Here is a 20,530-nt window from a genome sequence, read left to right as displayed (position 1 = left end):
ATATTAGTGCGGGCATCTAATTACAAATAATCATTCTGACAAAATAAAATTGTGAAAACCTTAGGGAACAATGCAATGTACTTTAAAGCAGATTGTAAAGGAAAACCAATGAATATATTGCGTTTTGTGTATCCCATTTGGTTCGTGCTCAAAATACGTTATATTGTCTTATTTATACATTTCATATTCGCATATACAAATATACAGAAAAAAAAGTGTAATGCAACTGCAATTAACACTAATCTGTACAACATATTGCAGAAAACTATATAAACTATATATATAAACTATACACTATATAAACGTTTAAGAAACGGTTAATGCTATTTTCAAAAAGTTCCACATTTGCGTCTACTAATGTCTCGAATTTCATGTATTATATAAGAGTAATACCACCATAGAAAAAATGTAATTGCAAGAATTACTTGTGCTTTATGGGATCCTCTAGGTGTTATCAATCTAGCATTAGCAATTCGTTGACACTCTGTATCACCAAAACTACATGCCCATCTTACAGCCTCTTGGCGCAACCACTTTCTAAGATCGTTTTCGCCGAAAATTTCGTTGTATGATAAATTTTCGAGCAAACTTTTCAAGATACTGCGCATATCAGCCTATAAAAGTTGTTAAAAATAATATGACCATTATTGTATAAATGTTTTATTGCTCATAAAATTAAGGTTGGAGATATAGAGGAAGGTACGCCTTCATTACTTCAATAAACAATATATTACCTCCAAAAGTTTTGAATTTGTTCAGATGAATTGAGTATACGTTTACATTTATAATATAAATAATTTTTGCGTCAGTAACAATTTTAACATATTTCTTAATGTATAATTGCGTAAGTATGTAATGCAAGTAAAGTGTGAAACAGTAACGTTACATATTTTCTCCGTTTTGATTTTAATTTTCACTTTTTGCGCTTTGATGCGTAATTGATGTTAGTAGCATATATTTCGATTTTTTCTTGATATTAATTATTCATATAAAGTCTAAATACTATAATGATTTTTTATACACTATGCATATAACGTATAAGATGCTTTTTAAAAATCTTTTAATTAAATTTATGATCATCTAACCTTTATAGTTTCGCTCCTTTCAATTGGTATGAAATGCGACATATCTCTAAACATTTGGAACACAGGATACCATGCTACGTAATCCGTCTCATACCGCAAATAGTTAATGAGATACATTAAATTGCATATTTTTGTTAACTACAATAAATGATACATCATAAGAAAAATATTTTTACTTTTGTCATTTCTAAACAATTGAAATATACACCGATATTCAAAAATACTGTGGTGTCCGAATATTTTTGTTATTCACTGTATGTGACGTTGGCCCACATAAAGCGCCTTCATCATCAATGTAATATACAGATATTGACAGTAGGTATTCTCTTCGGTGAACATATACAATAGGATGATTATTACTTGTTATCCATGTTTCCATTATATCTTTCATGGTAGAATTATCTATTTCTCGATTATCATTAACAATGTTAACTTGCATATTCCAGAAATTCTTAGGACTAGGTGGAGACTCAAACTTGCTAAATGAGGAGAATTTTAAATTACTGATATTTAAAACTATAATATATTATATACATATAAAGATTGAAACATACACAATTTGTACTACACACATATACATCTAATAACATTATATCACAAGGAAAGATAATTTGTAATTGAATATAAAGAGTAAAGCGCCAACTCGCAAACGTAATTATACTATAACTTAATTTGCATGAAATTCTACAGTTGATACTGTAGTTTACATTCTTCCTAAAGAATGAGACATCTGAGTCACACTAAGGCTACGTTCAGACAAGGCGGATCCGCGCGAATGCGTCCGCGCGGTTTGACCCGCGCGGAAATTGGGAGCCGTTCGGGAGTCACGGAAATCACGCGGTGCGTCTGACTGCGCTGTCAGAATGATTAAATTCAATCTCAAATTATTATCATGTAATAAAGAGCAAACGTGCCAAGTATGGTCTTTTTTTCCAATTAATCCTCAGCGCTTGCGAATATTTCCACTATTTTGATTGAATTTAATCATTCTGACAGCGCAGTCAGACGCACCGCGTGATTTCCGTGGCTCCTGAACAGCTCCCAATTTCCGCGCGGATCAAACCGCGCGGACGAATCCGCCTTGTCTGAACGTAGCCTAAAACTACATCGCTGTGTGTATTATATCGCATACTACGTTATCTTGTTACTGTATTACAGAATGTTACTCACTACGTGTCCGTTTGTTTCTTGATCATCTCTTGAAACTCGTTGCCCATACTATGTTGTATCATGCGCAATATGACAGGTGCTGCAAAAATGCATGTAAGTGTATATATATATGTATATTCAAATATGTAAAATATGTTTCTCAGATGAAATATATTTAAAATACATTTTTATAAATTGTTTTTTTATTAATACCTCTTTTTTGATAATACTAGAACTAATCTCTTTTAAGTAATATATAATTGTATATCCTTTATAAATATTGCGTTTTGCATTCCATTCGCTCATATTTTGCATCAAAACGGTTTCACAATAAGACATACAAATACAATACATAGCAAAATTTGAGTACAAATAACTTTTCGTTTTCTCCATATTAATTGGGATTAAACAATTATAGAGCGTTTATTAATTCTTATTCTGGCCTACCTTTGATATAAATTGGAAAAGAGAAAAGTGATTTAATTTCTGATGGTGTTCGGACTTCATACGAAAGAGGTTTCATAGTGAAATCTGTATCGAGACGAAGACAGTCTTGCTGAACTTGCACCACGAACAAATCTAGAAATCGCCATTTCGGAAAAATCTATAAAGAAAACGTTTATTTGACTGAATGAATATTAAAATAAATGTTACCGAAGCTTGTTAATAATATAAAAGAACCTCATCTAGAAGTTCTACATGAAGAAGAGGGGCAAGCCCTTTTTTGAACCATAAGTGAGACCATTCCGACAGTGTAATTGCATTATCTATCGCCTGATATACCATTCCACGTGCTAGTGTGCTTGCTACCTCCCGTTTGTGGGCACTGCTATCTATTTCTTCATCATAAGTAACAAGCGATTCTCTGTAACATAATATTTAAAATGCTGCTATATACATATATATGTAAAGATATAAAAAGTTTACTATTAATAGTATACATAAATTCGTAGTGTTACGAATAACATACTCTATCCATTTCTTTCTTATTCAAGAGAAATATATGAGTAAGTTGTACGGTCATAAAATGTTAGCAGAAAATAATAGTAATTTTATTATCGTTATACTTATAAAGAATGAGCATCCATTTTCCGATGACATCTTCTTTCATAGCCGGAATTGCAATCAGATCTGTACTACTCGTACTGTAGATCTCTCTACTCGTACTTCTTATAGGAAGTTTCTTGTACCACTCAGATTTTAGGATTTTATCAGCCACGATTTCTGAAAAGTTCGTAAACTTTGCGCTAAGTCTACTCCATATCTTAAACATACTTATTTTGTACTGTTCGGTTGATGTAGGACGTGATGTATATTTATGTTCATTTTCAACTTCATATCTATCTTCATATTTATATACATATGTATGTGTAGATATTTGTACAAGTTCTAAATCAGTTAGGGTAAACATCACATGGTAAGTAGATATTGGGTATGTAATGTTAAAATTTGTCCATATCCAGTTTTGTTTATCTTGTACAATACTTTCAGCTGAGAAGGATGGCCATATCTTATATTTCTTTTCATGCTTGAATCTAATTTGAAATGTTGCTTTAAGTTCCGGCTCATCCCAACACGGAAACCATTTTCGAGCTTCAATAGATTGAATATTTGTTGCCAGCAATCTATGCCTGTTTTAAGGACATTCCTAATATGATAAATTGTCAAAAAAATGAATTGAATAGGAGTATCAAGTAGAGCAACAAGCAAGTAAAGAACTTTATTTAAAGAAGAACATTTAGCGTATTTTATTATTACGTGTTTTTATAAAAAGGCAAATAATTTGGAAGAACTATCTAATTTAACATATTGATGTTATTGCAAGCATTAGGCAGTCGCTTAAAATTATTTGTCACTCTATAACGTAATAATTACTATTGTATAGTATTGTGTATTTTATATTAATGAATATTAAGGTATTATTTTTTAATAATATAAATACTTATAATGGTAACTCACTGTCCATTACGCATTGGTCCATGACGCATTCGGTGATACGCATCGGGCTCAAATAAAAGTTTTAAATAACCTTCCTCCTCTCTGTCATAATGAATAAATTTCTTGTAGGGTATAAGCAGAGTATAATTTCCAGGAGGTACCTGGTCGAAATAGAGATTTACAATGTTTTCGTCAAGTCTGTTTGGATATATGTATGGACTTGTTCTGCGTTGAGATTCTTCATTCTGCATAAACAGTTTTATTTTTTATTTTTCAAGTGCGATTGTGTAGTGACTGTGTAAACTTATATTTGATATTGCTTTGAGAATTTCAATATCAATTTCGCATTTGGCTTGAAAAGAGGACATCAATGGAGAAAATGTTATGCTGATATTATAGTGTCGTGGCACGACATCTTTTGATAAACGATAACCAAGTTCTCTATATGAATTATTTTCGGTAGATTGATGTTCCGCTTGTATCCATGTTATCACAGTAGTGAACATAATACCACTTAGAAATAGTTGATGGAATAGGGTGCCAAGTTTTATTTCAAATATCTGTAAGAACATTTGGTTATCAGAACAAAATTAAATAATTAGAAAATATCATGTACATCCTCTCACAAAAAGCTTTTTTTCTGTACTTTTTCTTTTTTATTAATAAATCGTGTTACTAATAATGATAATATTATTTTACAAGATTATAAAAAGTTTATGCATTTTGTATATCTGATAACGAAACAAATTTAAGCAAAACATATAATAATATGTCAACTCACAACAAAGAAGTGGATTTTAGGTTTTATATCAACAAGTTGTGCTCTTCTGGTATCCCTACTCCATTGTTTGCTCTTTACATTTTTATCTTTAAATGGAAATAAATATATCAACTGTTTCTGCTGACTTACCTGCATTTTATAGCGATTTTAATGTATGTAGAAATAGTGCAATTAGTTATTACTGCTTTACGTTGGAAACATATCACTACGCTATCATCGTGATTAAGTCTTACCACGGCGAAGGAATACGAATATCTGAAATGACACAGAAGTAGTAATAATACGTAAACATGTTAAGGTCACACATAGTTCTATCAGTATCAGTCGCTAAATGTAAACAGATTTCAAGAAAGAATTGAGAAGTTTATACTATATATACAACTTGTAACGAATGATTAGATTATTATCGAGCGATTAGAAAAATCGGAAAGGTTAAATAATTGTATTTTTCTTCCTTTCTTCATGAGATATAAATAAATAAATATATATATATATAAAGGGTGGCGCAACAAAAACTGCAATTTTTAATTTGCCGCCATTTTTCAGCTATCAAACGTATAATATTTATAATGGACATGCGCCATCTACATAACCCATAAATTAATCATGCAGCGGTATACGATTGCAGAACGCTTAGAAATTATTTCTTCGAAGATGAACATGGTCAAGAAGTTTCAATCAATGGAAATCGATATAGTGGCATGATTCAAACTTTTTTGGCATCAATTGAACGATTTGGACTTGGAAAACATGTGGTTCCAGCAGGATGGGGCTACTTGTCATACTGCTGATGAAACAATAGCTTTATTGCAGGAAAAGTTCTCCGACCGTGTAATTTCTCGTCGAGGAAATGTGAATTGGCCGCCACGATCGTGTGATTTAACCCCTTTAGATTTTTTTCTCTGGGGTTATGTTAAATCTCAAGTGTACGCCCAGAATCCAAAAACCATCGATGACCTTAAATCCAACATCACTCGTGTCATTGCAGATATACGTATCCATTTATGTAAATCCGTTATTGAAAATTTTGCTCAAAGAGTCGTCATCTGTAACAGGAGCCGAGGTGGCCATTTCGCCGATGTCATTTTCCACACATAATTCCCATGTGCACTAATTATATTGATACCACTAAACATGAACATTAAAAAAAACGAGTTTTTTTCATTGATTTAAAATTGCAGTTCTTGTTGCGCCACCCTTTACATAAAATGAACCAAGTAAAAATTAACTTATTAAAAAAATGTTGTATATACACCTAGAAAAAATATGATATCGGAAAATGGCGCCAAGTAAAACTTTACCAGTCACAACTAACCAAATAAAAATTAATCTCCTAAAAAATGTCATATATAATATATAAATAAAAAATAGTAATGCTAAAGAACTTGGCGCTGCTACATAAAACAATATTCAGTAAGTAAATAACAATATTACATTAGTGAACACTGTCAATTAACGTATTTAAACATTAGTTAGCATTGTCAGTTAACGCATTACTTGATGATGTAGCAGCGCCAAGATAGTCGACTGACGCGCTTCGTAAATTCCGCTCATTTTCGGACGTTGCCGCCGATGAGGCCGGATGCTGCGGGAATCCGTTGCGTCTCGCGAGGAGCGTTCGAAAGTCATCTCGTGCGCGAACGCATGCGTGTGCGGCGTTCACGGCGTGGCACGTGAATACCGAAGGTGCGTTACTACCTCGAAAAAGCGCGGAGCGCACCTTTAACAGCCGGCCGATATTTGCATACGTCTCATTAACGATCGTTAATTGCGAACCGACGAGCGCCTCCGCTCTTTATAACTACCTACCGGGGAACCTTCCACTTTTTCTTGCCGCGCTAATGAAGACATCCACACATTCGCAAGCGAGCGAGCAAGCGAACGGCCGAGCGACCGACAATTAAGACTCCAGCAATAATATCCGAGTCGTTGGAAAAATAAGACAGGTAATGCAATAAGAGTCGGCGTGTGAATAGACGCGCGCACATTTCTTTGCGCTGGCACACGGAGACAGTCCGCTAATAATCGTTTTATTGAGTGCTATTACGGGACCGTGTGTTACGCTAATTGCGCGGCCGTATGCGCGTTTTCTAGACACTGGCTTATTTATGTACTGGACGCACTGGCTGCAAAGCCGAAGCTGATATCAGAAAACAGCTACATGTTTTTCATCAAAAAGCAACATTGTTAGTTCGATAATAGCACATTGTGCAATATTGAATCATATTTTTAAAGGTGTAGGTATAGTAGAAAACAATGTATCAGAACTTGTATTATGTTTAAAATTTTTAATATCAAATAAACTGTAATGCATATACTATGTTGTATATCTTGTTATGTTATGACTCGGAGAAATAAATAGGAGAAAATATATAAGTTGCCTTGTATTTTGCTAGATTATTATTTTAGTTTACGTACAACAGTCTCTTATTTCATTTTGGCCAGATTAAGAGGGCTTGAAAAATTCACTTAAAGGGCGGCAAAATAATTAAAGGGCATAAAAAAATAAAAAAGGGCGGCTGATAATTTTGCGAACTTTACATTCACTATTACAATTTGAATGCTCACAATCATGGGTTTCAAATCTCAATTATAACTGCGTTAGTTTATGTTAATAAAATAAATTGGATAGCGGAATTTGGTGGTTTTATCATAAATGAAACGGTAACGTGGCAATCAAAATCGTAATTATATATAATGATGACTCTCCATTTGTGAATTCGTGAACGTCCATTTAATTCCTGCTTTAATTTGGTTACCACATGATGAATGACATGAATATTTGCGGTATGCTCGAATTTAGTTTCGATTCATGCGAAAATATTTTAGAAAATGTGAGAGAAGTAGAGGGAGACCGCGCTACAGAGATCATTTAATCATTGTACATATTCTGGTCGTAGGTGATTGCACGCGATTTAGCGATTCATTGCCGTGGTTGACGCAATTTAACTCTTTGAAGGATCCAAGTCTTCCTTGATTACAAGAAAGGCCGGAAGTTTCTGTAATTAGAGTTTATTAGAGAATTTTTAACATTTAAGAGTTTAACATTTTTATAATTTTTCTAGTAACAATACATCTCAATCATTAATTATGGAAAGTCTCTTAAAAAATTCTTTATATTTTATCTGAATTTATGCACACAACTCATTTATATTTATATATTTACATCTATTTTTATGTATTATAAATTATATTCAGACTTCACCTGCATGCACATCGAAAATTATTGGCAAAATAATTTCTTTAACTTTTGTTTTTCAACTTTTTAATCATGCAACGTTACGATCGTAAATCGTGAACATTCTTTGAGAACTTTTGATTGTCTAAACCACGTGCTAAGCGAAAATATGCTCCTCGTAACGGTTGCGCTAGTTGCGGAAGGGTTGAACATTCGCGCGGCGCAAACTTCGTAAATTCGTCAACTGATATTATAGCTTGAAAAACCAGTTTTGCGCGGTGGTGCGCCGATAAGATCTAAGTTATTGTACCGCGCGCGCGCATTTAAGTGCACCGGCTACTAGACACGGTGGCCGCAGCCACGAAGTTATCGTTGACGCGCATTTTCACGGTGTTAAAAAATAGCCGACGGCGACAACCGGTGATTAGAAAGAGTATAAATCATGCTAATCAGAGCACTTCACGCCCCACGTTGTCCGCTTTGCGATGACAGCGTTATGGAAAGGGCGCAAGGGGATAATTATTCTTGAGTTCGCGATGTATGCATTTTATTCGAGAAGGTGGTAGAAGATAACGGCGGAGGTAAAAGTTTTTCGTTGACGTAATAACCGTTTGGCCAAACGACGTTCTCGTCGTAATGCGTTTAATACGCTGCAAAAGTGTGATGAAACGCACTCAGATTGTATGCTTGTATGAAGATGTGATTACTTTTTATAATGTTTAACAAACAGTTGTGCATATTTTTATCCAAATATGTTTATTTCGCTCGCACATGTATTCTTGGATATTTTTTAAATCATATATTAAAACTAATATTTTATATACATATATGTGAAACGTTTGTGCTTCATATTTTATTGGTCGACAGGTCAATTCGATAAAGATCGAAATTTTTGCGGATTTGATTACAAGGAAAATTCGTATTTCGAGCGGGAATAGGACATAAAAGCAATATTGAATGTCTGTGTATCTATTCAATGCCGAATTTTTGATTGCTTGGAGGCAGACAAGAAACGAGATCTGATAAATTGAGTTTCCAAGCTGTATTCTATGAACCGTACTTTAGTCGGGTCGGAACAGTGCATTGCAATGGTGCAAGCTTCAATTGTGCTCGTTATCGAGATCAAGCTGGTCCGTCGACCAACCATTCAGTGAAAACGTGAGCGTAAATGGGAAGTCTCCAGCGAGTATAAGGAAGTTGCACTTTCGACGTTCTCGATACACATTTGCGTACATAATAACATAGTTCTGATTATATTCAGTAATTTGATTGTAATTCACAAAAACGATCAGTTTACTATGAAAATACAATATATAACATATTAAAAAAGAATAAGTCAGTTTTTATACTATATTGAATTAATGATTCCAAAAAATATTTACTATTAATAGAAACTTTTTGTAGATACATTTAAAGTTCTAAAAAGTAAAGTACAAAGTTCGTATGTAAAGATAGACACACAGTGATTTGATTGCAAAATAATAGTACTCCAAAATAGCAAGGCTTTTAGAATGATTTTGTCCAAAAAATTTGATTTTCTTCAGTTTTCGAATTTTAACCTGCACAATGCAGAGAAATACGTACAGCTCGGTTGCAAAAAATATGAGTCGTGTCAGAGAAACGAAATGCCCTTAGGCGCATATCATCGCGACAGCATTCAGCAAGCGTTCTTTGTGTCCCATCTGCTCTGCTAAACTTCGGTTTATATTTTCAGAACCGTTTTTTCACATAATTGCGCTGAAAACAGTGATCGATTAAAGATCGCGACTCGTTCCGGCGAGAGTGCGACGATATATTTTCGCGTGTGACCGATTAATTTCTATCTTGGTGCATGTTCCTGACGCGTACCGTGTACCTGGGGAGTTACATGGAAACGCGCAAGAAACGATTCCCTCGGGTATTTCGTGGCAAGGCAGCATCGGTTTTTGCACGTTTCTTTTTGTAAAACGGAACGTTTCTATTCCGCGCGAATAGAATGTAGATGTGCAACGCGAGCATATGTAACGCGTGCTTTTCTCCTTCTTTTTTGCGCCGATGCAAACCGTCGATGATGGACGATCGTTCGGTTGTTGCTGATTTTGTGAGCCACGGGGGTAACGAGGAACTGGCGAGATACGTGAAACACCCTCCTCGAGACTTCCGCTCGCTGATTTGCCTACGTTTGTCCTCCATGTTCATAACGAAAGACCTCGTCGCTCCCCCCGTGAGTATAAAATCGCGACGAATCGATTGTCTCATGGGGATGCGCGCTGGAAGAATCCTCCCGAGATCGTTGTCGAAGGTCCGATCGTAGGTGTGAATAATGGCGACCCTGCGGACAAACACGTTGCACATTTGCAAATTACAAATCTGATGAAGAAATATTGTTGCAGTTAAAAAATAGCAAATACACAAAACAGCGTCTGAATAAATTGAAAATATTTTAGCAATAAATTTATGATTTCTTCATCATGAAGGGTAAATACGAAAAATTTGAAGAAGGATAGAAATTAGATGTGAGAGGTTTGTAAATGGAAGGCAAAATTTATTAAATGATTTCTACATTTGTTTATTAAAGTGTTGTATTTGATCACCTAAACGCTTACAATGTTACCCTCGAATTTAACATCTCCGCATAGGAATATCTTCCACGTCGATGCATCGCATTTCCCCGATCGAGATACGACTCTTTAAACGTCGCGCACATTTTTCGCGTAGCTAGATATCAACCCAGCCGAGGTCGTTATGATGGTCGTGTATTTTCCAACCTCCGGATACATTAATGTCGCGTTTCGAAAGAAAGGTACGACTCTCTTGCCGGTATTCTTGCTTAAATGCCTGCAGGGAAACAGGGGGTGAGCGAAATGTCTATAGTAGCTATCTTGAGCGAAAGGAAATTGCGAGGATCGCGGGAAATGGAGGACAGTAGCGAACGACCGTATCGATAAGGAAAGTTACGCAAAGGGAAGACCAAAAGATGGGAAATAGGAAATACGAAGTAAGATATCGTCGTTGAAAGTCAAGGGGGTGGAGCGAGACGACGGATCGCATTAAGACGTTAGGAAATGAAAAGAAAGCAGCCAAACGATGTATTGGGTCGTCCGGAAAGTTCGTGCCGATTTTGAAGGAAAATTCAAAGGCAACATTTTTTTATGTCGATAAATATTTATTGACTTATGTATGCACCGTTTTGTTTCACAACCTTTGTCCATCTTTCACGCAACTGGAAGATTCCATTCTCCCAGAACTTCTTAGGTTTCTTGACGAAAAACTCCTCAAGGTGGTTTTTTATGTCGATCAAAGAGTTTAAGTTCTTGCCGCTAAGAGAATTTTGCAAAGACCTAAATAAGTGAAAGTCTGAAGGTGCAATGTCTGGTGAATACGGTGGGTGAGGTAGCACATCCCAGCCAAACTCCAACAATTTTTTTCGGGTAGTCAAAGAAACATGAGGTCTGGCATTGTCCCGATGGAACACGACGCCCTTCCTATTAGCTAATTCTGGACGTTTTTCCTGAATCGCTGTCTTTAATTCGTCCAGTTGCGAGCAGTACTTATCTGCATTTATCGTTTGGTTGTGTGGTGGGAGCTCATAATATAGGATTCCTTTCCAATCCCACCAGACACGGGCATGACTTTTTTTGGATGAAGGCTGGCTTTCGGAGTGGTTAATGCTGGTTCATTTCGCTTACCCCAGGATCTTTTTCGTTCTACATTGTTGTAAATGATCCATTTTTCGTCACCCGTCACTAATTGCTTCAAAAATGGTACGTTTTCGTTGCGCTTGTACAGCGAGTCGCAGATGGAAATGCGATCCATTAAATTTTTTCGGCCAAATTATGCGGAACCCATACATCATAGCGACTTACGTAACCAAGTTTCACTACATGATCGTGGACAATGGTTTTCGATATTTTCAGTATCTCTGCTAATTCACGTGTCGTGTAGCGCGGGTTATTCTCGATCAGTGTCTTGATTTGGTCATCATCAGTAGTAGAGGGTCTGCCCGAGCGTTCTTGGTCTTTAAGGTTAAAATCACCAGCTCTAAACTTAGCGAACCACTTACGTACGGTTCTTTCAGCTAAAGCGCCTTCTCCGTAAACAGAACATATCGAATTTGTTGCTCGTGAGGCATTTTTGCACTTCCGGTAATAGAAAAGCATCAAGTGTCTAAAATGTTCTTTGTTTCCTTCCATCTTCAAAAGAGTACAAAACTGACACGAATCAATTTATCTGAAACAACTTTTTTCCTAAAGATGCGTTGAAATGTCACCTTTAAGCATATGTATATAAATCGTATGTTTTCAATAACATTGATATATTCAGACATGTTCCAACGCCATCTATTAAAAATCGGCACGAACTTTCCGGACGACCCAATACTTCGCCCGATCATTCCGTCGAAAAAGTTGAGCAAACTTTGCGCATAACTCGATGTTTACCTCAAACTTCAATAATGAAGATAACTCTTTAAGAAAAGCTTTCTTTCACAGCCTGCTGCGACGCGATGACGTTACCGGTGCAATTAATATATTCGGACACGAATGTACAAGAAGTAAGTTTGGTTATCGAAGAATCTAATTGAAATCAGCCATCTTTGATCTTGTTTTATTTGTTTATTGTTACAAACAACGAATAACGCAGCTTACAAGCTGCGATGTCAAATGGCTCTTTCACTAGATCTAATCAGAAAATATGAGAGTCCCTTCAACCATCCCAGAAATATTTTTCACATCAATATCGTAGACGTTAAACCACTTCATACGTTATACGCAAAGGGCGAACAGAGATGCGACAGTTGTACTCGATTATTATAATACATTGAGCGTGCATTTTCCGAGCGTGTGGAGTGTATATCCGGTCAATGCAGTGGAGTGCTCTTTCTCCTCGCATCGCATCGCGACAAAACGTCTCGCGACCGAATGTGCAGCCCGCACAAATGCATTTATATAAGCCCGACTTCGTAGAGACAGCTTATATGTAACGTCGACCGCCCATGGCGTCGCACAGGGGCTAGACCCCGTAGTCCGTGTAATCGTACACGGCCGGCTGCATGCATGCATCAAGAGCGCAACGCACGAAAGTACTGGACGTCTCGAGAGGTGCACATACTGCGACAAGAGCAGCGCATACATCAATGACACGGGCAGAGAAAAACAGGAGATTAACTGTCGAGTATCGGCGCTACAATTGGATAAAAAGTTATTCCCTCTTGCAATTGAATTGAAAGAGGAAACGGTTAAGAAAGAGATATAATAGAGCGCATGACAGTAATTATATAGAAAATTGTGTTATTTGAAGGTTCTGGATACAAACAATTGAAATGAATCTTTAATCTACAAATATTAAATCTTTAATCTATAAATTTATAAATATTAATATGGTAATATACAGAAGACAAAGTTATATAATATAATGCGACAAATCTTGAGCTTTGCTATAGAGTAAGAACGCAGGATTAATTCGCGATCATCGTTACCGACTTCCTATTCTCAGTATTAACACGCGGAAATTGCGTAATTGACATAAAAGACCGACGACGCGTACGTGTTCCCGGATCGTTTCGAGACTTGTCGCGTCTTGCATCGCGTTTATGCGTTTCCGTTGCTGCGGCTGTCTACTCCCGGGATGATTCATTCTGTCGTCGTCGTCGTCGTCGTAACCGTGGCGGCCGGAAGACACGTGCTCGCGACGTATTCGACGATAGCGTGCGTGCTCGATAACGATAATGATAAGCGACGTCGCTGGCGCGTCTGCAATAACGATAAAGCGGATAAAAGTCCGCCGCATTACTGACTACGTTCACTTGATGCACGAGAGAGGGTAGCTAGGACAGGTCTGTGACGTTTCCTGTCCGTCTGCCTGCCTTCCCCCTTTTCGCTGAGCTATAGCTTAACAGCAATTTAATTTAAATCATATGAAAAGAGGAAGGCACATGTAATTATTTTTTCAATTCGAACTTTACCAGGTATTCCGTAATTGGATGAAAATGTGTAACCACTGAAATTATTTTATATCATTCTTGTGTTCTAGGTCTTCAATTTTAATATGACACACGGTAGTTGCAAGTAAGATAATTGAATAAATTAAATTATTAACTTTTCAGGTCTCTAACGTCAAAAGTTTGTGCATGATATATTGGGTCGTCCGGAAAGTTCGTGCCGATTTGGAAGGAAAATTCAAAGGCAACATTTTTTTATGTCGATAAATATTTATTGACTTATGTATGCACCGTTTTGTTTCACAACCTTTGTCCATCTTTCACGCAACTGGAAGATTCCGTTCTCCCAGAACTTCTTAGGTTTCTCGGCGAAAAACTCCTCAAGGTGGTTTTTTATGTCGATCAAAGAATTGAAGTTCTTGCCGCTAAGAGAATTTTGCAAAGACCTAAATAAGTGAAAGTCTGAAGGTGCAATGTCTGGTGAATACGTGGGTGAGGTGGCACATCCCAGCCAAACTCTAACAATTTTTGTCGGATAGTCAAAGAAACATGAGGTCTGGCATTGTCCTGATGGAACACGACGCCCTTCCTATTAGCTAATTCTGGACGTTTTTCCTGAATCGCTGTCTTTAATTCGTCCAGTTGCGAGCAGTACTTATCTGCATTTATCGTTTGGTTGTGTGGTAGGAGCTCATAATATAGGATTCCTTTCCAATCCCACCAGACACAGAGCATGACTTTTTTTGGATGAAGGCTGGCTTTCGGAGTGGTTAATGCTGGTTCATTTCGCTTACCCCAGGATCTTTTTCGTTCTACATTGTTGTAAATGATCTATTTTTCGTCACCCGTCACTAATTGCTTCAAAAATGGTACGTTTTCGTTACGCTTGTACAGCGAGTCGCAGATGGAAATGCGATCCATTAAATTTTTTCGGCCAAATTATGCGGAACCCATACATCATAGCGACTTACGTAACCAAGCTTCACTACATGATCGTGGACAGTGGTTTTCGATATTTTCAGTATCTCTGCTAATTCACGTGTCGTGTAGCGCGGGTTATTCTCGATCAGTGTCTTGATTTGGTCATCATCAGTAGTAGAGGGTCTGCCTGAGCGTTCTTGGTCTTTAAGGTTAAAATCACCAGCTCTAAACTTAGCGAACCACTTACGTACGGTTCTTTCAGCTAAAGCGCCTTCTCCGTAATTAGAACATATCGAATTTGTTGCTTGTGAGGCATTTTTGCCTTTCCGGTAATAGAAAAGCATCAAGTGTCTAAAATGTTTTTTGTTTTCTTTCATCTTCAAAAGAGTACAAAACTGACACGAATCAATTTATCTGAAACAACTTTTTTCCTAAAGATGCGTTGAAATGTCACCTTTAAGCATATGTATATAAATCGTATGTTTTCAATAACATTGATATATTCAGACATGTTCCAACGCCATCTATTAAAAATTGGCACGAACTTTCCGGACGACCCAATACAATATGATAACGTCGAAAAGTAAAAGGAAAATATTCTATCTGTCTAATTAGAATTGTTAATTGTAATATGGATAATCTATTTAGAAAGTTTCGCGTAACTCTTGGTATTTATATTTTATACCTGCATCTCTAAAATCAAACACTTTTCATTTACAAACTTTCTCTGCAGAGGAGAAAGCAGAATAATCTTGAGCTAATGCGTCTTGCAGAGAGAAGTTTAGTTCTCATCTGCACAGAATCTGAATAAAGCACAGAATAAGGTAGAGCTACCTTATAATACAACCATATTACAACGTTGCAATACAGCAATACTAATCCTTGTGTGGATGATACTTTATTCTGGGGCATCTACGCTTGCTGGTAGGGTTGATCCTCCGTGAAAGCTTCTCCTTGTAGCAACCAGGGCAGCAACAAGGAGGGGTGAGAAACCGGAAGTGGAAGAGAGCGAGGAGGATGTCTCGGGCCATATTTGAGAGATCTCGTGTGCGTCTCGTAAGTTTCCGCGTGAACACTTGGAATAGTTGGAAATATCTCGCGTATCTCGCGGGGGAACCCGAGGGAGCGGCTGGGATGCCGGGGATGAGGGTAAGAGAACTAATTGTCGCCCCTCAGACACTCGCACCCTCTCCTCCGTCGCTCGCTCGCTCGATGGGGATACTTTAATGGGACTTCCGGTCGCCGATAAAATCGCGATTCTTGCGTGCTTACGAACTCGCGTGCACTTCACTCACCGCGCCGTGTGGTGGCTGGGTGTCGTGCACCCCCGTGAGTGCCTGCGCGATAATGAGGGGGAACTCGCGAGGCCGCCGAATAAGCCGCGCGCCGGCCGCCGCTTTCGAACGTGATCATTTTGATACTGACGTTCCTTGTGCTTTAATCATTCGCCGGTCGAGTAGTTGTTGGCTCGAGCGGAAGCGGAATATTTTTACGCTCAGGTAATATCGCGTGTGTACGCGAGGGATTGAGCGATTCATTAAGTGCTTTTCAAGATGAAACGAAGGAGCGTTTGAAGTTTTACGCATGTTTGCGGGAAGAAGTACGTAAGAAGGAAGCACTTTCTCAAGTTTTACTTTTGGAACTTTACTTGCGTCTCTAGAGGCAGTTTATAAAATTTGATGTTACGATACTGCAAATGAATCAAGGATATATATATATATTTGACAAGCTGATGCTTTGAAATAGAATATGGACGATATATCCGGAATTTTTAATTTTATATTTATTATTAATCGTTTTCGTAACGATAAAAATATTTCCAGCTTAAGTAACATTCTGTGTTTAAATTATAAAACGTGATTGAAGCATATGATACGCGAATATGTAATGCCGGATATCTAAAGAGGTCCAGAACATAAGTATTGGCCACTAAAGTAAAGCGCATTACAATTCTGTTTCCCAATAACGAGCAATAAAACTGCTTAATGGTTAAAACACCTTTCGCTTCACAGCCGTTTAATTATTCAACGAGAAAACAGCTCGTTAGTATACGACCCATTAGAAAAAATGTCGCACGAAATGAGAAAGTAAATTACAGCATAGTACCCTAATAAAATGATATAACCAATAAAATTTAACGAATTCTCAGTCTTACTCGTTTCTCTTGCTACGATGCTTGCCATCGTCAATTAAAACGTCTCTCGCAATTACTCCCACTGGATATACCTTGTACAATTATAGTGAAATTTTGACGGTGCCTACAATCGGACGTGACGTGGATCGAATGAAACGCGAGACGCTTCTTGCTTCTCCTACGTGCAAAAATATAAATGTCATCAGCTAAGTGCTATTAAAGCGTTCTTTTATTGTGGTAAATTGATATTACCAGGACACAAGAAATGTGATTAAAAAAGCAAATGATGAATTGTATCAACGAAACAATAATTGACAATTCATGTTTTAAAATTGAATTTATTACCTTTTATTACACATTTCATATTTATGTCGCATTTGGTATTTATTGATATTTAATATTTCAGGCATATTAAAGAACGTCACGTGTCAATTCTCTCCCTTTATTATCTTCACACATTAGCTTATAAAAGAGACTCATGCATTCTCTCTCTGCTTTTTTCAATTTATTCGCCTGTCTACATTGAATGGCAAAAGTTTTTATCGGCGTGCCTAATCCAATCGCACGCTCAGTGGTGAACAAACCAGTGGGACGAACGTATATTGTTTGGCAGCTCTTTTTTCCATAAAGGCATCAATGTCGCTTACTAACGGCGATTAAAATGTCCCCTTTAATTAGGCATTGTCTTTCATTAGGCAACCCAACCCTGTCCATCCGCGTGTAACCAGAGATTTAGTGGAGAAAGAGGGAGAAAGGGAGAGAGAGGGGGAGAAAGAGGGAGAGAGAAAGCCAGATGTCAAGCCGTTATTATCGTACGTCTAATAAATTCGAGTAATTTAATTTCCCCAACGGTATGACATGTCAGCCATTTCAGGTTTTCGTTTGCGATGTTGCCTTCCGTTTAGCATTACCACGAGTTCCGATTATGTTACTCCTCCCTTTTGATACTGCCCTTTCTAAGCACTCAATGGACATAGATCATGATATCCTGCGTTGTGCATTTTGTGCAAACTTTTGTGTGAACGTAAACGTTTTGATATTAAAAATAAATAGGATTTAAATGATAAACTCTCTGAAAAGATCAGATTACACGAAAACTTGGAAATTTATTTTTTCTTTCTTTCTCTCTGCAGTGAAACGTGACATTAATATTTTGTTCCTATAACATTCACTGTATTTCCAAAAGAGAGACAAAATTATTAAATTTTATTTTTAGAATAGCTTTTTGCAGGATACATGTGATAAAAACAATTTTATTTTTCTTAATAAGTAGTAGTATTTAATCATATTTTATAGCATTTAATTGTGAGTTATTAAACGTGCAGCATGTTGCGCTGCAAAATTTAATGTAGACGGAAGTAAATGTGACATCTGCATGTGATAATCAAACGCTTAAACATGCAGCAGGTCGGAGCTTACAGAAGTTCGCTTTTTGCCGGAAAATCTCTGCCGGACCCGCACTGAATTTCTCGGTCATCATAAATTTCTCTGGCTGTGTAGAAACTTTGGTAAATAATTCCGCAGGACGAGAGTGCAAGGATCGAGCTCGAGGACGAAGTCAGGGTGCTTTTGTCCCCAATAGTTGGATGCTGCTCGAAGTTTGCTGTCTGGAATACGGCGAGAGAAATAAATCATGCCCGAAAATAGACTTGAGAGAAAAAGAATAATTACAGAAAAACAAATGGGAGAGGGAATTAACATAATCATCTAATTATTTACCAAACGTGCAAAATTTGAAGCAAATATATCAACAGTTTTCAATCGAGAAATAAATTTAACAAAATAAGTAAAATATTAAAACGAATAATACAGAGACATTATTTCGTCTCCAGTATGTTGCGGAAAAGACATTATTTGAACAATGTTTCTTTTAGTAGTTAAAAAAAGAATGTTACACTGTTACATTGATAAGATAAATATTGTAAAACATGATTTTTGGAAAATGGATGGTGATAGAAAGAGTTCTAACGGCAGATTTGCGAGAGTGGGCACCGTATGAAACTAGTGATATGAAAGTAATGACCGCGGACTCGGATTCTTGGATTATTATGACAAACGGACCGTCGAAAGCGGCGATTGGATCGGCTGCGAAACGCGCAGCACATGTTATCGCAATGTGTGCGTAGGCACAAAACGAAGAAAATGGTTTATATGTGGTAAACGTGCTCGGTTGAAATAGTGTCTCCCCTCGGTGAACCAAAATGTATCGAGTCTCCATTTTGATCAAATTCCGGGTTTCAGCCGTACGTCCACATAACACCCGCTATTATTTTCCTCTTGTGTTTCGAAGCCAAAAGTCCACAAAGCTTTTATTGTTTATTACAAATATCTCTGTTAATACATGTGTGTATGAAACAGACCGCAAAAATTGCAAAAATAACTTTTTAATACATTAATAAAATGGATAGACACACGCAAGGCTTTGGTTTTACTTACAATTTGTGAAAACATGTTGTTCTAATCTACATTAATCTGCAGGTAACAAAATCAATTAAATGTAATCTAAAAAATTCGCTTGTGACATAAAGTGTACCAATAAATTGCGCTAATGTTCTGAAATATTTTAATCAATGCGATATTGATCCTCCCTAAGGCACGCACAGAAAATTAATAAATAAAATTACAAAACTGCGAAGAATTTGCTGTATGAAAAATTGACTTTGTTTATTTATGCATGTTTTCTTAAATGCAACAGTACGGTATGCAATGTAGAAAACGCAGGCTTTTGACGAATAACTTATTCATCTCCAACGAAGCCGCATCTCCGTGATATATATCTTTCGGCTTCCCAAGTATTCGAGTTCTGTTTATCAGCGATCGTCGGTATGCAAAACGGACCTCCCGTCTCTAATATGCATATAAAAGCCACTTGTCGTCGGAATGCGTGCCCGAGAACTGTTTATACCGCACAAGAGATCCTCTTTGTGGCGATTCGGGGTCTCGGCATTATTTTCGTATTCCGATTCGGAGTTTGACGTATATACGTGGAACAGCAGACGCTCGGGCGAAGCGCAACGAGACGAATTTGCGAGAGGCAATTTCTCGCGTAGGTGGTCCAGGGGAGCGAAATCGATGCAATTTCAACTGAGCTTTGTTATTTTGCGAGTGCTTTCTCGCGGCTTTCTTGAGAGATCGGCATGGCCTTGACAGAATTTCTGGGCGCGTCTTTTGAGATGTAATACTAATAATGATGATTTTTGCGGACTATTGTCTTTGTTACACAATTAATGATTACTCTGAAATCGACATAATTTTTTTACATGTATTAAAGATTTATAAAAATTATGCTTTTTTGTATTATTTTATGAATTTTTTAAAACTTATTATATAAAGCTGTTATGTATTACGTAGCTTTAATATATTGATCAGTCGAAATTTACGTCACTGATTACGTGATCATCGTGCGGATCATCTTGCGAGAACGATG

General features: G+C 37.0%; 1 protein-coding gene and 1 long non-coding RNA gene across 2 annotated transcripts in view; one reads left to right on the top strand and one right to left on the bottom strand.

Annotated features, from left to right (window-relative positions):
• LOC113563620 overlaps positions 1–20,530 on the top strand; it is a 55,868-nt gene that overhangs the window by 23,060 nt on the left and 12,278 nt on the right. The window lies entirely within an intron of this gene.
• On the bottom strand, positions 2,679–6,239 carry LOC105281914 (aminopeptidase N). Its single transcript, XM_026975457.1, has 2 exons — positions 3,302–6,239; positions 2,679–3,099 (listed from the first exon to the last, which is right to left on the bottom strand). The coding sequence occupies exons 1-2, from the start codon at positions 3,643–3,645 to the stop codon at positions 2,898–2,900; spliced, it is 546 nt and encodes a 181-aa protein (XP_026831258.1). The 5' UTR covers positions 3,646–6,239; the 3' UTR covers positions 2,679–2,897.

This window comes from Ooceraea biroi, chromosome 2, assembly GCF_003672135.1.
Source record: "Ooceraea biroi isolate clonal line C1 chromosome 2, Obir_v5.4, whole genome shotgun sequence".
NCBI lineage: Eukaryota > Metazoa > Arthropoda > Insecta > Hymenoptera > Formicidae > Ooceraea > Ooceraea biroi.
The sequence above is the reverse complement of the archived record's forward strand: the minus strand, read 5'-3'. Positions and strand labels throughout refer to the sequence as shown.

Excerpts from the sequence above, each read along its gene's own strand:
- LOC105281914 (XM_026975457.1), bottom strand. The coding sequence starts at position 3,645 with ATGTTTACCCTAACTGATTTAGAACTTGTACAAATATCTACACATACA. Across the intron at positions 3,100-3,301 it reads TGGATGCTCATTCTTTATAA|AGAATCGCTTGTTACTTATG; the intron begins GTATAACGATAA and ends ATTATGTTACAG.